The sequence below is a fragment of the Siniperca chuatsi genome, linkage group LG1 (genome assembly GCF_020085105.1).
Source record: "Siniperca chuatsi isolate FFG_IHB_CAS linkage group LG1, ASM2008510v1, whole genome shotgun sequence".
In the NCBI taxonomy this organism is placed as follows: domain Eukaryota; kingdom Metazoa; phylum Chordata; class Actinopteri; order Centrarchiformes; family Sinipercidae; genus Siniperca; species Siniperca chuatsi.
The window spans coordinates 34,567,810-34,590,714 of NC_058042.1; the positions used below are offsets into that span (position 1 = coordinate 34,567,810).

At 42.1% G+C, this 22,905-nt stretch overlaps 1 protein-coding gene across 2 annotated transcripts in view; it reads left to right on the top strand.

Moving 5' to 3' along the window:
- The first annotated feature begins 500 nt into the window (after positions 1-500).
- Positions 501-22,905, top strand: part of cers3a (ceramide synthase 3a) — a 58,869-nt gene continuing 36,464 nt past the window's right edge. For both annotated transcript variants that reach the window (XM_044189586.1, XM_044189594.1), the window contains exons 1-7: positions 501-678; positions 11,852-12,032; positions 15,926-16,043; positions 19,438-19,556; positions 19,647-19,704; positions 19,901-19,951; positions 21,801-21,893. In XM_044189586.1, the coding sequence (XP_044045521.1) occupies positions 11,860-12,032; positions 15,926-16,043; positions 19,438-19,556; positions 19,647-19,704; positions 19,901-19,951; positions 21,801-21,893 (612 nt within the window). In that variant the 5' untranslated portion in view covers positions 501-678; positions 11,852-11,859. The remainder of the gene's footprint in view (positions 679-11,851; positions 12,033-15,925; positions 16,044-19,437; positions 19,557-19,646; positions 19,705-19,900; positions 19,952-21,800; positions 21,894-22,905) is intronic.

Genomic DNA, 22,905 nt, shown 5'->3' on the forward strand with positions numbered 1-22,905 from the left:
CAGTTTGTCAGTTAAGTGTAAAGATTTGTTGAAGTGTCAAATGATGAGTCAGATGATGTGTAGGTGCTTAAAGCAGTTGAATTGTCAGTTGAACTGGTTTAAGGATCTGAAAGATCAGTTGGTGTGTAAGTGCAGAAAACAGCTGAAATGTGGTAGATAGTATCATTGATTATAAATAAAACATAATGTTTGTAATGGGGGTGTTTTTACTACTTTCACCAGAGCTAATATTCAGTACATACTTTATGCCAATATATTTATTTCTTGTTAAAGCCAATCAATTCACATTTTTTAACAGTCAACATAATTTGCCTCTTCTGTCCCTGGAAGGTTTGTTTTGTGGGAGAACCTGCTTTTGTACTTTATCAGGAACACAGTACAAACAAGGTTATTAGATCCCTTGAGGGCAGGGAGAAGAAAAGCATGTGTGTTGTGGCAATCTGCTAACCTACCTCTACTTCCTGGAGGGGAAGAAAAAAAACCTTCCAAGGTAATTGTGGCTGGGCTGGGTGTGACCATAAAGAATGTCAAACAAAGAGAGAGTGGCTGGCTGTTTGTCATAGCGGGGGAATAGAGGATTTTACCATCCATGTTCATCTCCCACAGCAACACAGCAGGCAGCTGGTGTAGGAGCAATAGCCCTTACCTGCTCTGTCCGGTGGCACTGACAGTGGAAAGGTAAGCCTGTGTTTTCCTGTGACCTTGGAGTGTGATTGAAGAGTCCTCTGCTTGTTTTTAGCTTGACTGTGAGTGACATTTTTTCTTTCTATTCTGGTGTAAATATATCTCCTGCAGCTGGAGATTCTTCAGTTAGTGAAGTTTGCTCTCAGGCTCTGCTAGCTTTGTCATGGCTGAGTTGAGATGAATGAAGTCCCTGTTCTCAGAAAAATCAACACAAAGATCCTGTGAGCTCCAAGTTATATGGTCTTCCCACTTGAAATCAAAAGGTTTGGATTAAGATTAGTCTTGGGGGTTTAAGATGTTTGAGAACTGTTTTCTGTCTCAGTCTGACAGTGTCAAGGACCTGTATTGCTGGGTAACCTTTGTAGGGACAGCAGCTATGTAAAGGTGGAATGACAAGTACTTTGACTGGAGGCAAATATCCTTTAATGTCACTCCAACCATTAAACAAACAACAGCTAAAGGACAAGGCAAGAACAGTATTTTACTGTGTATTTGTAAAGCCTGAGGTCATGAAAAACTGGTCTTTGAACTTTTTTAGAGGCGATTCAGAGGTTTTATTCTTATATACTGGTACTTTAACATTTCCAGTAAGGCAGATTTTCAGCATTTGTCCTTAATTTCAGAGGGAGATATTGTACTTTTATTCCATATTTAAATTATGTTATTGCTATGTTTGCTTAAAAGTACACTTCCTGATTTTGTTAGTGTCCAAAACAGCTCACTGTTGATGTTTTCAACAGTCAACCAGAAAAGTCAGACAGATAGTTGTCTACAACATGCTGTAACTTCAGTAGGGGAGGCTGCCCTGGATACCTGCATGTGCGCAACCATTTACTGTAAATGTACGTGCATATTAATGTTTAAAAAAAACAACTAACAGATGTCGTAGGCTACATTTTCTATAGTTAAATCTGGAACTTAATATAATAATAATGTTACAGCAGAATAAACAATGTGGTCCACATGATTGAGAATATGTAAACCTGCAAAGTTCAGTTGCTACTGACTCAAAACTAAAAAAATTAAAAACTACAAAAAAGAAAAACAAATCATAAGCATACAGTCTTAGCATGCACAGGCTGATTACCACTTTGGTGTTCTATTCAACATGTTATTAATTAAGCTTCATATTTCGGATACTGTAGCAGTTCATCCTGTCTGTCCTCAGAATCAGCACTCAGTCAGTCAGTACTTTCTCTGCGCAGAGCATTTGTTATTATCTCCTTACCTCCACAAGTCCATAGTGGGTTAGTTACTGCTTTGTACACACAAAAGGTCACAGAGATACTGTTTCAACAAAATAAGATAACACTGGATTTACAGGCAAAATGCCCTAGTTGGGTTTAAACTATTTAAAGTGAAAGAAATGTTATTTTAGGTTATTTCCATTAATTTGCCATGGCCAGTTATCAGCTCCTCTAAACTTTTAGCTGAGGTGAAGGCAAGCAGTCATGTCAGGATACTTAGGTAGGAAACACACTTTATATATATATATATATATATATATATATATATATATATATATATATATATATATATATATATATATATATATATATATATATATATATATATATATATATATATATATATATATATATATATATATATATATATATATATATATATATATGTGTGTATATACACACATACATACATATATACATACATGTGTATTATATATATATATATATATATATATATATATATATAGTATATATATAAGAAGTACAACCAGATGCCCATACCAGTAGCATATATCGAAACTGCCAAACAAAAGGCTCCAATCCTTGGCCAGCCGCCTAAAGAGATACACGAGAGATAATGAAGCCAGAAGAATAAACCGGCTGTTCGCAACTCAACCTGCGAAAGTGTACGCTCAATGGCAGGGTAATAACAGCAGAGCAGACCCACCAAGGCTGGAAACGGAACAGTACTGGAAAAGTATATGGGAAAGGAGGCATCACACAACAGCGATGCACAGTGGCTGGCCGCCCTGAGAAAGGACCACAGCAACCTCCTGAACAGAATCCAGTTACCATCACAGCGGCAGACATCCAAGAAAGAGTCTCAGGTATGAAGAACTGGACAGCACCGGGCCCTGACAGGATCCACACCTACTGGCTAAAGAAGCTCACTGCACTCCATGAGCGCCTAGCAGCACAAATGAACCAGCTGCTAAGAGATGGGACGCACCCTGAATGGCTTACCGAAGGGCGCACAATCCTGATCCTGAAGGATCCAGCAAAGGGTACAGTCCCATCCAACTATCGGCCAATAACCTGCCTCTCCACAACATGGAAGCTCATGTCAGGCATCATCGCGGCGAAGATAAGTGGACACATGGATCAATACATGAGCAAAGCGCAGAAGGGCATTGGTAGAGGAACCAGAGGAGCCAAACACCAACTCCTGGTTGACAGAACAGTCACACAAGACTGCAGAGCCCGACACACCAACCTGTGCACTGCCTGGATTGATTACAAGAAAGCATATGACTCAATGCCGCACACATGGATCACTGAATGCTTAGAGATGTACAACATCAACAGGACCCTAAGAGACTTCATTGCGAACTCGATGAGGCTGTGGAAAACCACCCTTGAGGCCAATGGCAAGCCACTTGCACAAGTATCCATCAAATGTGGCCTATACCAAGGAGATGCTCTGTCCCCACTGCTGTTCTGCATAGGACTGAACCCCCTCAGCCAAATAATCAACAAGACTGGCTATGGATACCGACTCAGGAACGGGGCCACCATCAGTCACCTCCTCTACATGGATGACATCAAGCTATACGCTAAGAGCGAGCGGGACATCGACTCACTGATCCACACCACCAGGATCTACAGCTCTGACATTGGGATGTCATTCGGGCTTGAGAAGTGCAGTCGAATGGTGACAAAGAGAGGGAAGGTAGTCCACACAGAAGGGGTCTCACTCCCAGAAGGAACAATAGCAGACATTGAGGACGGTTACAAGTACCTTGGAATACCACAGGAAAATGGCAACCTCGAAGAGGCAACAAGGAAGACGGCAACGGCCAAATACCTCCAACGAGTAAGGCAAGTCCTAAGAAGTCAGCTCAATGGCAAGAACAAGGCCCAGGCAATAAACAGCTACGCCCTGCCAGTGATCAGATACCCTGCGGGAATAATAAGGTGGCCAAAGGAAGAGATACAGACCACAGACGTTAAGACGCGAAAGCTCCTCACCATGCATGGATGGTTCCATCCAAATTCCAGCACCCTGAGACTGTACGCTAGATGTAAGGAAGGCGGCCGTGGACTAGTGAGTGTGAGAGCCACTATCCAGGATGAAACATCCAAGATCCACAAGTACATCCAAGATAAGGCCCCAACAGATGACGTGCTCAGGGAATGTCTCAGGCAATGGGGAACAGAGGAAGACGTGCTGGAGGAAGGACCATCATGGGAGGACAAACCCCTACACGGGATGTACCACCGGAACATAACTGAAGTGGCTGATATCAAGAAGTCCTACCAATGGCTAGAGCGGGCTGGATTGAAGGACAGCACAGAGGCACTCATCATGGCTGCACAGGAGCAGGCCCTGAGCACCAGAGCAATAGAGGCCCAGATCTACCACACCAGACAAGACCCAAGGTGTAGGCTGTGCAAAGAGGCCCCTGAGACAATCCAGCACATAACTGCAGGGTGTAAGATGCTGGCAGGGAAAGCATACATGGAGCGCCATAACCAAGTAGCTGGCATAGTGTACAGGAACATCTGCACTGAGTATGGACTGGAAACCCCGAGGTCAAAGTGGGAAACACCTCCAAAGGTGGTAGAGAATGACCGAGCTAGATCCTGTGGGACTTCCAGATTCAGACTGACAGAATGGTAATGGCGAACCAGCCTGACATCGTGGTGGTTGACAAACAGCAGAGGAAAGCCGTTGTGGTTGACGTGGCGATACCAAGTGATGGCAACATCAGGAAAAAGGAACATGAGAAATTAGAGAAGTACCAGGGGCTTAGAGAAGAGCTGGAGAAGGCCTGGAAGGTGAAGGCAACAGTGGTACCCGTGGTCATCGGAGCACTCGGGGCAGTGACCCCCAAACTGGAGGAGTGGCTACAGCAGATCCCTGGAAGAACACCAGACATCTCGGTCCAGAAGAGTGCAGTACTGGGAACAGCAAAGATACTGCGCAGAACCCTCAAGCTCCCAGGCCTCTGGTAGAGGACCCGAGCTCGAAGGATGAGACCACCCGCGGAGGGTGAAGGACAAAGTTTTTATATATATATGTACTCTCAGTGGTAAAAGAGCACGTCTGATTCTCAGCCCGACTCTTTCCAGAAATCATGACCTGTTTACTCAAGATCCACAGACCTTGTTGTGAGCAGTTATGGTTCTAGAAGGCTAAATAGCACTACAGGCAAAATATGTATTATTGATTTGGGGGTGAACGGTCCTTTTAAAAGCTACATTCCAGTAAACTGATGTCATTTTCTGTTGTTGTTTTATTATGTGCCTCTATCTGCCGGTCATCATCACCACATTACTGATTGTTTATCAAAAATGTCATTGTGTAAATATTATGTGAGCACTAGCTACAATATTGATGTATTATTGTTAACTTACATTAGTGCTCCAAAAAATGTGTTTGCTTGGTTTGTGGTGAGCATATGATTTCAAGGAAAGCCACATGCCAGTTTAAAGGAAAAATAAAATTCATGTACTGCAAAGAATTGTATTTCTGGTGACTTTTTTCTCTAGGTTTCAAATTAACCATTTTTGGTTATCTAAAAAACCAATCCTAGATGTTCAAAGAACCTTTCATGGAAGGTTCCTGACGGAACCAGTAAAGGCTCCTTGAGGAATTATGTCCAAGAACCTGTACTGGTTTTCTAAAGCACCCAGTTGAAATGGTACTTCAGAGAATCCCTAGAGAAAGGTTCTATGTGGAACCTTAAAAAGGTTCTTCTTTTTAATAACCTAATAAGTTTCTTTAAAGAACTTAATAAATGGTTCTTTGAAGAACCAATAGGTATAAGGTTCCTTGCAGAACCTAAAAAGGTTCCTCTATGGCATCACCATGAAAAACCACTTTCGGTTCTAACTTAAAACCTTTATTTTTAAGGGCGTAGAGAGAGCTGTGTTTAGGTCACTAGTGAGATCAATAGAGTCCATCTCTGCAGTGAACGACAGAAAGTGACTGCCCATGTTACGGAACAGACAGGCAGGTGACACCGGGGTGGAGACAGAATGTACTTTATTTAGATGACAGCCCAAGAGTAATAGTTTATAGATAGGGAAGTCCATAGGAGGGAAGATTCACTGGAGACAGGAGAAATGCTGGAGACAGGACAAATGCTGGAGACAGAAGAAACGCTGGAGACAGGAGAAACGCGGAGACAGGAGAAACGCGGAGACAGGAGAAACGCTGGAGAAGGGAGATAGCTGGAGAAGGGAGATAGCTGGAGAAGGGAGATATAGGCGTTATGCTGAGTTGCATGGAGAGTCCTAGATTCAAACGAGGTCGGACACATACTGAGGTGAGTGCAGGGCTTTTATACTGACTGTGATTGGGAGCTAATGTGGAGCAGGAGTGTGATTGGGAGCAGGTGTGGATAATTAGTGGGTAGTGGAGCCTGGAGTATCCCTGACAGCTTCCGAGGGCTCAAAACCCCCGCCGACATGGTGGTCGTCCTCCACCACGGGGAGCGGGTTGATCCAGGCGGCCATCCGGAGGTTGGACAGGTGTGGAGCAGGGAGTCTCGGACTGACAACCATGAACCCGGTCCTGGGTGTTACGGAGGATCCCTGGCGGACGACCCAGAAGCAGAACCAGGGTGGAGCTGAGGACCTCCGGTGGACGACCCAGGGACTGGCCTGGCGCGGGGCTAAGGCCCCAGGAGGACGGCCAGGACAGGTGAGGAGCTGGGGATCTTGGGCGGACGGCCCGGGGGCTTGACACGTGAGGAGCTGATCTCATGCGATCTGCGATGTAGATCAATACCATCTGGAGGCCTGGCGGAGTGCTAGTGGCACAGGAGGAAGGTCACAGGAGGCCGGCTGCGGCGAAGGCAGGAACCCCTTGGAGGCCTGAGGCGGACACGAAGGCGTGGACCCTCTGGAGGTCGGAGATGAGAATTCCCTGGAGGTCTGCAGCGAAAGCGGGAACCCCCTGGAGGTCTGCGGCGAAGGCGTGGACCCTCTGGAGGCCTGAGGCGGACACGAAGGCATGGTCCCTCTTGAGGCCGGAGATGGGAACCCCCTGAAGGTCTGCAGTGAAAGCGGGAACCCCTGGAGGCCTGAGGCGGAAGCAAAGGCTGGGACCCTCTGGAAGCCGGAGGCGAGAACCCCCTGGAGGTCTGCCGCTAAGGCCGGAACCTCCTGGAGGCTTGCCAACCAGCTCAGGAGCCGGCGACGGTACAGCAGGACAGGGAGCCGGCGACGGAGTAGCAGGAGCTGCTGGACTGAGAGCCGGCGTCTGGGCTGCAGGACTGGGAACTGGCGTCGGGACAGCAGGACAGGGAACTGGCGATGGTACATCAGGACTGGTAGCCGGCATCTGGACTTCAGGACTGGGAGCCGGCTTCGGAACAGCAAGACATGGATCCGGCGACAGGACATCAGGACAGGGAGCTGGCGACGGGACATCAGGACAGGGAGCCGCCGACGGGGCAGCAGGTGCCAGCGTCGGGATGACTGGCTGAGGAGCGGGCTGGACCGGTGGTGTCTGGGAGACTGGAACCTGCTCCTTCGGCTGAGAAGGAGGGCACGGCTGCTGTTGTGACCCAGCAGTTGGTTCTGCGGCGTGCTGTGATCCAACTGGAAGTGGAGGTGGTTGCGATCCAGCATCAGCTAGGGATTGGTGCTGCTGCAATCCAGCTGGGAGAGGAGGAGCCTGCGATCCAGCAGGGAGCTGCTGCGATCCAGCTTGGAGTCCGGGAGCGGGGAGCTGCTGCGGCCCGGCAGAGAGTCCGGGGGCAAGGAGCTGCTGCCATCCTGCAGGAAGTGATGACTGCTGCGATTCAGCAGCGAGTGATGGCTGCTGCGATCCAGCAGGGAGTGATGGCTGCTGCGATCCAGCAGGGAGTGATGATTGTTGTAGCGCAGGCGAGCAGCTGGGCGGCAGAGCCAGCGAGCAGCTGGGAGGCGGCGCTTCGGTGCAGGCAGGTAGTGGGTTGGTAGACTAGAGACTGGTCAGTAGAGTTGCGGGCTGAGGACTGGCTGACGACTTGACGACTGGTGGGCCAAACTCCTTCCTGAGGAGTGTTGCGAACCTGCCCAAAGCGTTGAGGATTGTCTCATCTCGTGCCCAAAGGGATCCCACCCAGCAACGTGCCGGGCCGACTAGCCGGAGAACCACGAAGGCCACCTTGGATCGTTCGGTAGGAAACTGGTGTGGATACCAGGCAACACCTCACCAAAAATTCCTCGCAGTCCTTTGCTGTTCCTGAGAAGGTCCCTGGTTGCGTCAACTCACAATCCGCCAGAGATGGTGAAGGATGAGTGAGGAGATATTGTTGGACCATCTCCTCCAGGTCCAGGAAGGGTCCATCGGGCTCAAGGCTGTCATCCTTTCGGTTAGGTCTAACCTTCTGTTACGGAACAGACAGGCAGGGGACACCGGGATGGAGACAGAATGTACTTTATTTAAATGACAGCCCGAGAGTAATAGTTTATAGATAGGAAGACAGGAGATCGCTGGAGACTGGAGATTGCTGGAAACCAGAGATCGCTGGAGACAGGGGAAATGCCAGAGAAGGGAGATCGCTAGAGAGGGGAGATATAGGCGTTATGCCGAGTGGCATGGAGAGTCCTAGATTCAGACGAGGTCGGACACATACTGAGGTGAGTGCAGGGCTTTTATATTGACTGAGATTGGGAGCTAATGTGGAGCAGGAGTGTGATTGGGAGCAGGTGTGGATAATTAGTGGGTAGTGGAGCCTGGAGTATCCCTGACAGCCCAAGTGCAACAAGTTAAAGTTGATGTACTAATGTGCTGAGGGGTAAACATATCAGCGCTGACATTGTTAGGACAGACTAATGCTGGGTTGAATAAGCTGATGCTGACACCATCAATATGTTCCCGGAGAGGACAGAAAGAAACCCAATATCCCAACTGGAACATAAACACTTCAACATCTCATAGATTTTGACGCAGGGAAACCTCCCTCGGGGCCAAATGAATTTAAGTACCCTACCTCAACGTTGAATTACTACTTCAATCAATACAAACAAACTGGAGAGTTCAATATGACAAGGTAATGTAAAGGTAAAGATAATATAACTTCAAACAAAGTACATGTCTAAACCGAGTTGGGTTCCGGTAGCAACTGAATGGGCTCCAATGTGCACCTTCCTTATATTATCCCTTGACTCAACCCTTGCGCCTCCTTTGGTGAGCCTTTGATAAGACCCACGTCTTACGCTTCACCTGTCCACTTTTGACACCATTATTTCCTGTCATCACAGCAGTTTTTTGTTTTGTTTTTAAAAACAGCTGCATAAATCTGCAATTCCCTTTTAGATGGCATCCTATGCACATTAATTCTCATTTGATTCTTTTTAGATGTAGATACTTCACAAAATAGCTATTTTATTATTACATTGTGTGGTTTAATCACAAAACACAGTTCACAGTCAGAAAGTGAACTTATTCTGTCAGAAAGTGAACTTATTCATTTACTACGATTATAGCAAAGGGGAAGCCATCTTGCCATAGTGTACATCCATGCGCATCGGTAACTCAGGCAACTTCCCTGGTTGGGAGGGGCAGAGTGCCCTCTACGCAATGGATACATCAATCAAAGATACGCAGGTGTAGCACAGGCCAACACATGCTTTTACCCTGTACGCAACATAATTTATTGCTAAACTTAATTGCTTAGGTGTCTCAACAGTAAAATATTTAAACAGGAGAATATTTTCCTTCCACAGTTTGATTTAGAAAGTCACAATTATGTGATGTTTTCTCATAATTATAATTCTAGGTTTTTAAATGTGGCTTTAGAACACAAAATTCCTCACTTATTGATAGAGTTCAAGTACCAGGTCAGGAAAATGTATCTGAGTCACAGTATTCTGAATGCGGGCGCTAATGCATGCTAAGACAAGATTTTCACTTATTACATCGTTATGATGAAATAGTGCTAACTTACCAGAAGTAATAAAAAAAAAACTCATTCGAAATCTCATTTACATTTGTATTATAAATAAATACAGCCTTGTGGCATAACCTTACTCAACAGTATGTCATGTAGTTCACTTCATATGTCTAGATAAGGATGATAAGTTTTTGAAAATTATCTAATTCAATGTATATTATTTTAATATTAGTCCAGGAACAAGTTTCCCTTTTCAGGAAGACAGATAGAAACTTTCAATTAGCCTAGTGTTTGTTATTGTTAGTACTGATTTATAGTTCTACTTATTTTCTCAGTGCTAGTTTGTGTCTTTGTGTTCTTGTGTTGTGTCTAATGTTGTGCGCAATTCTTTTTTGAATGTATATCATAAATATTATGTTATTCTAATTTCTTAAGTTAATATCAGTATGGGAATAGCGGTTGCATTTTGTATTGCCATTGGGAGTTGTCTGTAAGTGGTGTTGACTCAATAACAGCTGCTGTAATACAGCAGATTATTGGAATCCAAACAAACAAAGAGATTGTATTGAGCTACAGATGCTACTGGACAGAGGATAGATTAGAAGTGGTGTCAGGACTTTGACTCTCCAGGTGTATTTGCGCGTATTTGTTTGGCCAGCACAATGTGTTGGCCATCAGCAACAACCTCCTCCCAAAGTAGTTTTGCAGTGCTAAAAAGTCACGCTTCTTCATCTTTTGCTTTTGAGAGAGGATAGTTATTATTCTTGTAACCGCAAGAGGCTGCCTGTCTTGGGTTGTTTTGAGCATTTGAACAAAGAGTCTTGTTTTTTGGCTGAACATGTCTATATCCACCTGGTTCTCAGTTAACTCACACAAACATTTGTTTCACTATCCCCGTGGGGGAGAGTCATTGACATAATGCTTTCCCTAGCCCCTTACCCTAACCTTAACCTAATTGTAACCTGAACTCTAAAACCAAGTCCCTCAAACAGCAGTCTCTACCCATGGGGACCTAAATTTTTGTCCCCACGGTAACACAAGTCCCCATGGGTTAGTGTGCTTTCAGGTTAAAGTCCCCACCGGGATATAAGAACATGAAATACACAGACACCACATATTGTCTCCAGTATTAACTACAATGTGTTGCTAGGCTGCAACCTATTTTTTTCTCTTTCCCTCTCTCATCCTCGACACCACCTTCTCTGTGTGAGAGATAGGGCTGTTGAAATAGGCATGAAAGCAATCTTGAGAATAAGGAAGTGATTTTGAGAATAAGGGAGGGATCACTGGGTCAATATTTGTTTAGGAAATAGACCTTTATGTACACTACAGTAACTGGCATCTGTGACTGCAGTCTGTTTACTATAACCTCTTTCTGGAATCTCACTTTACCGCCATCACTGTCATAAAAAATAAATCATAGTTAAACTTTTGCACTTCTGTCATTTTTCAGTGTGATGTAATAATTTATAGATAACTAAGAGATATTTCTAAATGGATGGTTAATGTGCAAGTCACACTGCTTGATAGAGAGGAACAAACAAAGCCAAGGAGAAAACCATGGATGTATGAAATGGTCCAAACATGGCAGCATTTACACTTGCTGTTCACCCAGGGCATACACCAAAAGTGTCTCCTGCCTCCTCGCCTTTAACAAGCTGGGTCACTAGGACAGCCAGATATTTAATCTTTGGCATCAGTGTTGCATATTTTACTTCTGTTATCCTTTGGAACTTTGGTTTAAGTAAACCTCTGTTCTTGTAGATGCTTGTCTTTTTCTTTATATTCATATAGAGAATGAACAGCACTTAATTTTGGTACAAATAAGTACCGATTTCCTGAGAGACCAGGCTCCATGGCAATACTGAAAGGAATATCCAGATGGAAGTGAACCTTGTTGGCAAATTCAGTGTTAAAAGGCTAATTCCTTGTATACTGGTTCATCACCTCTTTGTTTCTGGACAATTTGTTATGAAGTGTCAGTCATAGTTCTAGATATTAGCTATAGACAGTGCTGCATGTCTATTGGTAGTTACTATCACCTAACTTACCCCTTCTTGTGTTTGTGTGACCTGGTGGCTCTGTTAGGGTGGAGGATGTTTGACACACTGTATGAATGGTTCTGGTGGGACAGAATCTGGCTGCCTATGAACCTGACGTGGGCTGACCTGGAGGACAGGGATGGCCGGGTATATGCCAAAGCCTCACATCTCTACATTACTGTGCCCTACGCCTTCGCCTTCTTACTCATCAGATACCTGTTTGAAAGGTAAGAGCCACACTCCGTGCACCTACTCACCCATATGGTTATACTGTAGCAACAGCACAACACTCTCTGTTGAAGGATTAGACAGACAGTATATTACAGTTTAAAAAGGATAAGTCTGGTGATATTCAAACCAACAATGAATGTATCCTACTAACAAGTATTGTGTGCGCAAAACCTAATATATCTTATTCCTCTGTGCCATAGAGCTCCATTGTTGTCCAAAAACTATTAAACACATCAGTGAACCACACTGTTGCATCGGGTAACATGTTCCTTCATAACCATGAACACACACACACACACACACACACACACACTGTAGTTAAATAAATATATTGTTTACATATTTTATATACTCCATTCAACAAACACACACACACACACACACACACACACACACACACACACACACACACACACACACACACACACACACACACAAGGAACCAATGGACTTGCACCGACAGGATAGAGAAGTCAGAGTAGCCTATATAGAGACTAATACATTGTTTGGGTCTTTTCATAGAATTTGTTGACAAAGAAAAATATAGAATAATGGAGCCTTATCCTTTTAATACAGCATTCATTGCCAGCAATGATGAAGGGAAAATTAAAACCACCAAGATTACATTTTTGGAAGGAAACATGTATACTGAATGTGTGAAGGAAATTCTTGTGAGCTGGTCAACTCAACCAAATGTGAAATTTCTCTTCCCGGTCCACAATATTTATCCCTTTACCTGTTCCTATGGAGTCTACAAGTTCATTGTACTGGCCTAAATATGTGTAACCATCTAACTGGATGTTGAATTCTAATGCTTACCTATGTCACGTTGGAATTGATCACATGTATTACATTTATACGGAGGAGCCAGTCTGTAGCTCTCTCTACGTCTGAAGAAGAGCATCATCTCTCCTCCTTGGCTGTCTAGGCTACGGTTCATTCCTATCTGGCCAGCTGTCATCATGGGTCTACTGCAGGAGACAGAAGAATGAACTATTGCTAGAGACAGAGAGGTTGTTTCATTTCTAGGCTTGCAAGTGACCCCAAGCATGACCTGTACATCTCACCTGTCACCCACATAGAGTCCCCTAAGGAAAATTCCTTCACAGAATGTATCTGCAAAATGTTCACTATTAACATATTTAATTTGTTCTCTGCAATATCTGCCTGTGACAACTAAAGCATGAATCAAGTCTTTATGGATTTGTTAAGGCAACTCAAAGAACCTGGTTAAGGTTAGGGGGAGATGGTAGTCTTGGTTAAATATTTATAAAGTCAACACTGACTTAAAGTTGTTAATTTTTTCAATATTTAACCAAAACCATCTTTCCCTAACCTTAAAGCGAGACTATTTGTAACCATTGCTAAACAGCAGTGACCACAAGTGACAAAATCCAGAAAACAATTACATTTTCTCCCAGACTTATTCGAGAAAGCAAATTATTAAAAGGGGGCTCCTACTTGTGTAGGTGCGATCAATTAATTATGGCTATCAGAATTATCAAAGCTGATTATAATAGTCTAATTAAATCAAATACAATACCATATCAGATCCAAAATATGCTACAGTTAGATGCTATTCTACCCTTGCTTCTAAATTATGCTATATTAGACGCCACATTTAATGCTGCCAACATGGGCCTATAGCTTAATTAGACAACACAGGCTGTAATTAAACAAATGTAATGCCATATTATATCGGACACAGTCAGTAGGCTACTGTTTACTAGATCTCTAGTTAACAGTAGCCTAAATAACATATTACTAGACGAACATGGATCATTTATGCACAGATTTGCACAGAGGAGGATAATATAAGACTCATGCTAAGCTAATTGTAATAGTAAATTGAAATTTGTCTGAGTCATGCACAAACTTACCTCTGCCTGTTCTCCTTCTCCCAGGGTGTACATGCAAAAGAATTCCCCTGGGGCTCGCACACCGACTATTAGTTCTGGGAAAGTAACAACAAGCGGGAAGTGGGTAGAGGGGAGTTTACACACCCAAATATAAACCTAATAAATACCAATAAATATCATATATAATAAATAAATACATTCATACATATGGTATACTACCCTCTACCCACTTCCTGCTTGTTGTTACCCTCCCGGAACTATTAATAGGCATGCAACTATTATAAAGGCTGTGTCCGATATAATATGGCATTACATTCGTCTAATTACAGCCTGTGTTGTCTAATTAAGCTATAGGCCCATGTTGGCAGCATTAAATGTGGTGTCTAATATAGCATAATTTGGTAGTACAGGTAGAATAGCGTCTAACTGTAGCGTATTTCGGATCTAATATGGTATTGTATTTGATTTAATTAGACTTTGATCTTGTAAAATGGTGTCTAACTGTGATCTCCTATGTCTGCTCCTTGGTTTCTAATTAGAGTATAATTTGGTATAATAGTGTCTAAGTATAGTATATTTTGGGTCTAATACGGCATTATATGCGGTTTCTAATTACAGCATAATTTAGGTGTATGGTGTCTAATTAGGGTATAGCTGTGTTTGTTTACTGTAAAGAACATATTTCTAGTTTCGGTCTAATTTGATACAAAGTACGGCTTATTACGTCCTATTAGTGTACCATAAAATGTGACCACATATTTTTACAGGACAAGGTTGATCCCGTACAATGATGCAATCTTAGCAAAAGACTGGAGGCTGAAAGAAACAGCTATCCTGGTGAAAACATTTTGCTAATTATGTCTAATTTTACTCTGTGTAAGAGAGTTTGGAGCTGCCATTGGCAAAATCATTGGGCTTAAATTCAATATCTTAAATTTAACAGTTTCCATGTAGAGAAATTAACACCCCTTTTTGCAATCATGTATATTTTACATTTTCAAATGTAAAACATTGGTTTCCATTAATTTCAGTATGGTATGAAAATAATTTAACAGTCTTAAAACTTGCTTATGTTATCCATTACAGTAAATTTCAAGTCTGAATTAATTATTGTCAAGGTGAGATTATCTTTGCCAAGTAATGCAGTTTAAGTGCAGATTGATTTGAAAGTGTACACTGGACCTTACAATGAACCCATGAACGCCTGCAACAGCAGACGAAAATATTTTAGATTTCTAAAACTCATTAGCATGATCTGCAAAATGGTTAGTTGTAATGTAAAGTGTCATGGTTTTGGGGATTTGTTCTGTTATTTCTGTATATAAGTACCAGTATATATTGTCCCTCCTCATGTGTCTGTTAGTTTTGCTTCCTGTCTATGGTTGCTTTGATTGTTTTCACCTGTGTCAATTAGTTTCACCTGTGTCTCGTTGTCGCCCTCACCTAAGTGTATTTAAGTCTGTGTCCTTCCTTTGTTCAGTTGTCAGTTTGTTGTTGTACCTGGTTTCTTGTACCTGTGAGTTCTGGATTCTTTGTTTCCCTTGTACCTCGCATGTCTGTGGATTTTGCCTGCTCACCGTTGGACTCGTTTTTCTGTTTTGGACTGCTTACCCGCTGAGAGTTGTTTTTGCCTGCCAATTCAGTGTAAGCCTTTTTTGTTAATAAATTATTGATGCTACCAGCTAGTCTGCATTTTGGTCCTGTTCCACTGTATTCCCTGTTTCCCGGCTTGACGAATTATAACAGTAAAGTACCATACCAGTTGTGTTTTTAATTACCATGTAAATACTATTTTATACAAAACCACTGTAATGGTCCTTCACTCTAAACCCACTATACTGCTGCCACTACTGCTACTACCACCACTATGACTATCAATATTACCAGTATTAATAGTAAATGAAGGTTTTTAAAAATTGATGTTATATGTAAATAAACATCAAACTACATCTTATCCATCATGCACTATATGTCCTCCTACTGACATTAGCACTGTTAGAATTGAATACTTTGTGTTTACTGTGTTCCAGGTGGATAGCAACACCACTTGCGGTCTCAGCTGGGATCAAGCAGAGCTTCCATCTGAAAGCAGAGGACAACCCCATCCTGGAACTCTACTACACTACTCAATGTAGAAATCCTGCTCAGGTAAACAAAGTCCAATTCAAATATCAGTCCTGTGACTAATGCTTAATATCAGTACTGTTCACCGTATATTAACCGTTCATCGTGAAATGGAGGCAGACAGGCCTTTCACTGTTGCTCTACAAGCTGGCTCTTATTTTAATAATTTTCCCATCATTTTAATATTATATACTCAACTTTATTGCTGACAGCTGCAGACCTGACATCTCCGCTAGACAGTTTTACCACACAGACTCCAGGGGAACCAAATGAACCATAAGACAGTTCAGTTTAATTGTATGATCTGAAGCACCTATTGGAGCTTACTGGTTCAAATTTGAGCTCAGAACAGTAGTCAATGCAGTTAAAGAATAAAATAGACATTTTGGGTGCTTTCTCTTTGGGTTTTACTTCATAGTAAGTGGTTAATATAACCAAATTCAAAGCCTGGTCCTAACTGTTAAGTCGGTCTTTGTTAAGACCAGTCTTTGGAATGGACTTTAAATCAGTTGCACCGACCAAACTTAAGCCTAGTCTGAACTACGCCCGGTCTTAGCAATGCGCATCCATGTGAATGCCTATGTGACTCTCGCAATTGCCTAGCAGCGTGCGTTGCTAGGATACATTGTTAACGATCTCCCGCTGTCTAGCAGTGGAGGACACAGGATGATCTTCAGCAGATCCTGCTTGAGAAGGAAATCCTCAGAGGCTGAAACCAAAAAATTACAGATGGAGCTGGAAAAACAGAAAATACCTCTAAAAATACAGTTGGTCCAACAACCACTAAATAGGCCTTCCCCTTGTATTTTTGAAGAGGAGTGGTCATGTGATTCTGAATTAAATCAACATAACAAATAATCAACCACAACCTGTAAACAATAAAATTTGTTTACAAACATTGCTGTCCATTCTTTATTTGTTTTTCATTTCTCCTTTTTATATTTGGTTTATAACGAGCAGACATTTAGCTGGTAATTATTTTGAAGTGAAGCAATAGGCTATATTGGAAATAGTTAAATGACAAGGAGCTGATTAAGATGTTTTGAAACAGTCTGTCTGAACTTTATAACACGTTAACAATGTGTGTACGGACTAGTCATCCACAGATGTCCTCATGCACAAGGTGCACATCTTCATCCTGCACCGGCTGATGGTGCTGCCTGAGGAGGGGGATCTGCTTGGTGACATAGATGTGGAACAGCACACACTGCTATTATGGTGCAGACTCATTCAGGGTGCGTCCCTATCACCGTGACTGTAGTGAAACCTAGAAAAAATATAGCTAATGACTACGGTTGTCACGGACACGCCAGGCTCCACGATCACCCAATCACAGCACACTCCCTCACCAGAGTACTAACCACACACCTGCTCCCTATCACACATACCTGCTCCCCATCAGCACCTCATCACCACCAGTATAAAGACACCCTACTCACCTCAGCCAGTTGTCTGGTCTCGGTACTAAGGACTCGTTTCATCGATGAAAGACTACTTTTGGATTCCTTCCCTTTCCTACGCCAGTGTACGCATCCACTCCGGAGTTCCTTTGTCAAGTCGTGAGTTCACCTGTCTGCAGTGTATGTGTTCCAGTTCCCAATCTCCAACCCCATTCTAAGGACTGTATCAGTGCTCCACTCGCTATTCTAGACTGCTCCATCTCCACTCACTTATCAGTGTACTGTTTGCTCATTGCTGTGTCAAATAAAACCACATCTGTCTCAACCTCGATGTCTCCTGCCCTTCTGTCCATAACAACGGTACGGTCAGACTTAAATTTCTCACTAAGTGCAGAGTTTGTTTCTTTATTTCAGCCTATTTCTTTATCTTTTGTCTCTTTCATATTTAGAATTAACATGAGGCGATGAGTTAAAAGAAACAGTGAATGGTTAGCTCTGCTTTGTGCATCCTGATCAATGCGTCAGCACTTCTCCCCTTCGGCCCATGGTGCTGACCCAAGATATGACAATTTTAGGACTTGAATTCACTTTTTTGGTTTACTGTATCCATAACCTTTTTCACTTGATTGAATGACCTTTATTTTTAACTTTATTTAGCTTTATCCTGTATTTTCCAAGCTATGTAGTCTATGTATCTGCGTTTACACATTTGTTTAGTTATTCAGCATAACAGCAGACAATTGTAGGCATGAAATTAATTCTTCAGAATAAAGACAGCATAAAGGCAATTGAAGTTTAAGTGGGAGTAATGGAAGAAAAATGCTAATAGTTTATGTGCAAGGGAAATTCTTTAAGATATGAACATTGTGTAGTTTACCTGTGATTGAGGACTCAGTTGCATCGCTCAACAAGTGACCTAGTGGTGGTGTGGATGGTGTTATACTGCTGTTCTTCAGTCCTTGGTGCGATTATCGTGTCATCAGCCAGTGTTTCAGTGGTAGACACTGTTTCCAAGGAGCAGCGCATTCATGCTTTCAGCCTTGAAGTCCTGGTATAACACTCTCCCAGAGGATGCATGGATAGAAACGACCTAGATTTTGACTTTACGCCTGCTCCTGACTAAGCGTAAGACTTACGCCCGGTCTTAGCAAGAAGAAGGCTTAAGCCTAGGTGGTGCAACCAGCGTAACTATGAGGTCCTACTTAAAACTCCAAGTTACGACCAACTAAGCTTAAAACCAGGCCTAAGCCCTGTTGGTGCAACTGGCTCCTATAGATTAAAGAGTCACTTCACCCAAATAAAAAACATTTCACAAATTGTTTTGTTTTTTTAGATGTGACCAACTTCATCTTTAACTCTTAGGGACCTTAGGGTCTTATTGTCCTTTTTGGTTTGAGGGCACTGGTACTTGACCAACAAATGGTCATTGTTATGCTGACAACCCACATGTCTTCCCGTAACAGCCAGTTAGTCGATTGTGGGTCAAATTGAAGGCCAAATTGTTACTTATTGTTGCTCAACCTTTACCTTGATGCACAATTTCTGAGCCATACAGTCTGGAATTTGGGAATCTTTTTTTATCCCTACCAAATCTGCCTTTTGATCTGTCCCATTTGATCTAATGACCGCAACAAGAGCTCTTCACTTGGTCCAAAACACAGCAGCAAGAGTCCTTACTAGATCTAAAAAGGCTGATCATATTTCACCTGCCCTGATGTCTTTGCGTTGGTTACCAATACAAGCCATAGCTGATTTCAAAATCATTCTGACAAGGCTTTAAATGGACTGGCTCCCCTCCTTCAGTACATCTCCAATCTTATTATGGAGTGTAATTACCTGTAACTGTTCCTTGATATAACAAATTTTGGGTGTAGAATCCCAAAGCTTTGGAAAATTATTAGTGTCCTTATTACTCCTAGTTATTTTACAAGCTTAATTGTTGATGGCATTCATGATTCAAAACTGCTTTTTTTTTAAGTACCACCACCAACAGTCTGTGTGTGTTCATTCTTTTCCAGGCAGACATTGATGGGCTGGCTAAAAAAAGCAGTTTGTCAGTGAGACAAGTTGAGCGCTGGTTCAGAAGAAGACGCAGTCAAGACCGTCCTGGAGTCCTGAAAAAGTTCAGAGAGGCCAGGTCATTACTGTGTGTGTGTGTGTGGGGGTGATGATGATAATGCAGTACCTCAGTAGCATACATGTTTTGTTTCCCCTCTGCTTTCTACAGCTGGAGGTTTGTCTTCTACTTGTCGGCGTTCATCGGAGGAATAGTAGCACTGTATGATGTGAGTAGCTTCTGAGTCCATTTCGGCCAGAGACTGTTTACTGAAGGAAATATTTAACTGTGAAAAGCAACTTAAGACCGCTGTGGTTACATTTTCAAATCACTAGCGGCCTTGTGGGTGTGGCTCTTTAATAAAAGCTGTACTCTTCTACATTTCAAATAAATCGTACAAATAATTTTTCTCCATGTTTTTGCAGAAAGAATGGTTTTATGATACTTGGGAAGTATGGACAGGTTTTCCAAAGCAGGTTTGTATGCTTTTCTTATACACCATAGTCATCATTAATATCAGAAAATGTGAACATTTTTAGAGAAATGAGACGTCCTTTCCTCTGAAGCAACGTCCGTTTGTGATGACAGTGGCACAGCTGGATCAGCTGTCAGTCAGCTTTGTTCTGTGGCAACTTTTGATGCTGATGAGAGTTTGCATTTGCCCATATATGCACTGTCCAAATACTAATAAGGGTGCACAGTTACCACTTTCAGCGCAGCAGTCTCTCTGTATGTCTTCCTTGAAATAAACCTTTGACAAACATCTGCACGTTTATTACAAACCTGCATTCTGTATTTATACTGTTCTCAGATTAGTCAAACCACACTGTATAAATTGATTTCACTGCTCAAATTGAATGTGCACGATTTCTACTGGCAGTATGCATTTATTTATTTCTGCTTGCGTTTATTATTTTGTTTGCAAGTTTGAGAATGAATTATTTAATAATCAAGGTTATGATTATAATATTTGAAATTATCTATTAGCTCAAATGTTTTAGGGAAAGTGAAATTCTGTAAATATCTCACATCAAAATATAGTTTCAGAATGGCACACACATTTTCAGCCTCATGTGACTGAATGGAAATGACGATAGACAATTAAATATGTTTTATGCTGAAAAGTCAACAGACTGTCCTCTTGACTATATTATCCATGATAGGTTAAAGGGGAAATGACATCAATGAAAGAAGTTTATGGTTCTTTGTTAATCAGACATACAGGTAACACAGAGTCACTATTTTGAGCTGTCAGTTATTGCACCCAGAGACAATTTATTCACTTTCTGATTTTAGTTTGCATGCTTGCTCAACACAGTTTTACTATTAGTGGCTGCAACTGGGATACAGTATAGTAAAGTTTGAGCCACTACAATTGACCGTGGGGTTAATGTTTTCTATAAATAAAAACGCAAAGACTGTGTGCGATTGTAAACTATCCAACAAAAACTGCAACCCAAGTCCTCCACAATCTGCTCTAAGTTAAACTTCTCTGCTCATTCATTCTCATTGCATAATATAACCAGTCCACTTAACCTCTCTTGTCCCACTGCGCTCGTCAAATTCAAAAAATTTTGAGCTAAATGAGTGCTCAGCAGTCACAGCTATGACATGGATTGTCACAATCCGCAAAAAGGCCATGCACACCTCACTTCCCGGTAGAGGTTCCAAAGCAAATGTAGAAGTCACCACTGGAGGATCCAAATCCTGCATATTAGTATTTAGTATTTTAGCTAGACCCAGCATGCACCTGTTGGTCATGCAACATTGTGGGTGTGTTTGACTTTGACTTTTTCTTCTTTTTTTTCTTAACATATGCAGAGATACAATAATTCTTATCTCAATCATAAACCATTGCATATAAAGACAGAATGTGTATCTCAGGATGACTTAACAAGTTTTGAGTACCAATATAAATTTGAACTAGAAGTGGTCTTCTCAAATGCCATTTAACAGCCTCTCGTCTCCATAAAACTTGATAATTGTCACTTTAAGTTAAAGTAATGCAACACTTAGGTCTTTATCTAGAAACAAAGCTGTGTTCTAGTTTTCATGAGTGGAAGGAATAAATCTTAGTCATATATTGGCTGCAGGTCTATAATATCTCTTAAAGTCATTCAACTTAACACACTGTGATGGGACTATATATGATCCCATAGCTTCTTTATCAGCCTGAACTTGCCTTTGCAAAATGGAGTTGATTGGGAGATGATCTCTACAGTTCATTCCTTCCCTTTTGTCTGTGACTGAGATTGTAGCGTTGTGTTACATGTTGTCCACCTCTTTCTAACTCTGACTCTATTCTGTGTCTCTCTCTGTCTGCAGTCCATGCTGGAGTCTCAGTACTGGTATTATATCTTCGAGATGAGCTTCTATGGCTCTCTTCTCTTCAGCGTTGCCTTTGATGTCAAGAGAAAGGTGAGTAGAGGTTGTTACAGGCCAAAATGTAAACTTTTCTCAATCTCCTGCACTCCTGATCTATACAATCCCTGTTTGAATTTGTTGTTCTAATTTTAAAATGTTTTATCTTTTATTCCCATATTAAAAATAATGTAAAGTTATGACATAGTATGTTCACATATGAGAGATTCTTAGTGTTTCTCAAAATATGTGTATCATTATACCTCAGAGTCTGTATTATGAATTGAATCCCAAACAACACAGGTGCAAACAAAGTTTGAAAATATAAATGTATAATATATAAATATATATAATATATATAAAATAAAATTTTTACTGCTGAGTCAGTGATACGGGCTGTTCCCTCCAATAATTTATCAAAAAAGTGTTCTATGTTCTAATTAGACCATCATGCAACTCTCTATAAAGCCCTTCTAACCTAGTTATGAGAGAGAGAGATTCCATGAGAGTAGCTGCACCAAAGATGAGCTCCTGAATACATCTCGAACTTGGACCTAATGGCAAAATTACCTTCAAATAATCTTCAGAAAGGACTCCAAAGAAGAGGTACCCACATTAATCAACAAGAACAGAAAAGGAAATATCATCTTTGGATATATTTTTTAAATTGGTCTCATCAGCAACAACAATGAGACTGCCTACAGGGAGGAGGTCCAGCACCTGGCCACATGGTGCTCAGATAATAACTTGCTTCTTAACACCTCCAAGACAAAGGAGCTCATCGTGGACTTCAGGAAGGAGAGAGGAGGCACACATGACCCCATCCACATTAACGGGATGGCTGTTGAGCATGTCTCCAGCTTCAAGTTCCTGGGGACCCATATTTTGGAGAACCTGTCCTTGACCACCAACACCTCCTGCCAGGCGCCTCAGGTGCCTCCAGACAAGGACCAGCAGACTGAGAAACAGCTTTTTTCCCAGAGCTGTCTTCCTACTGAACTCTGCCCCCCACTGATTCCACTGTTCCCGCATATACCTTAACTTAAATGCTGCTATATTGATATTGTTT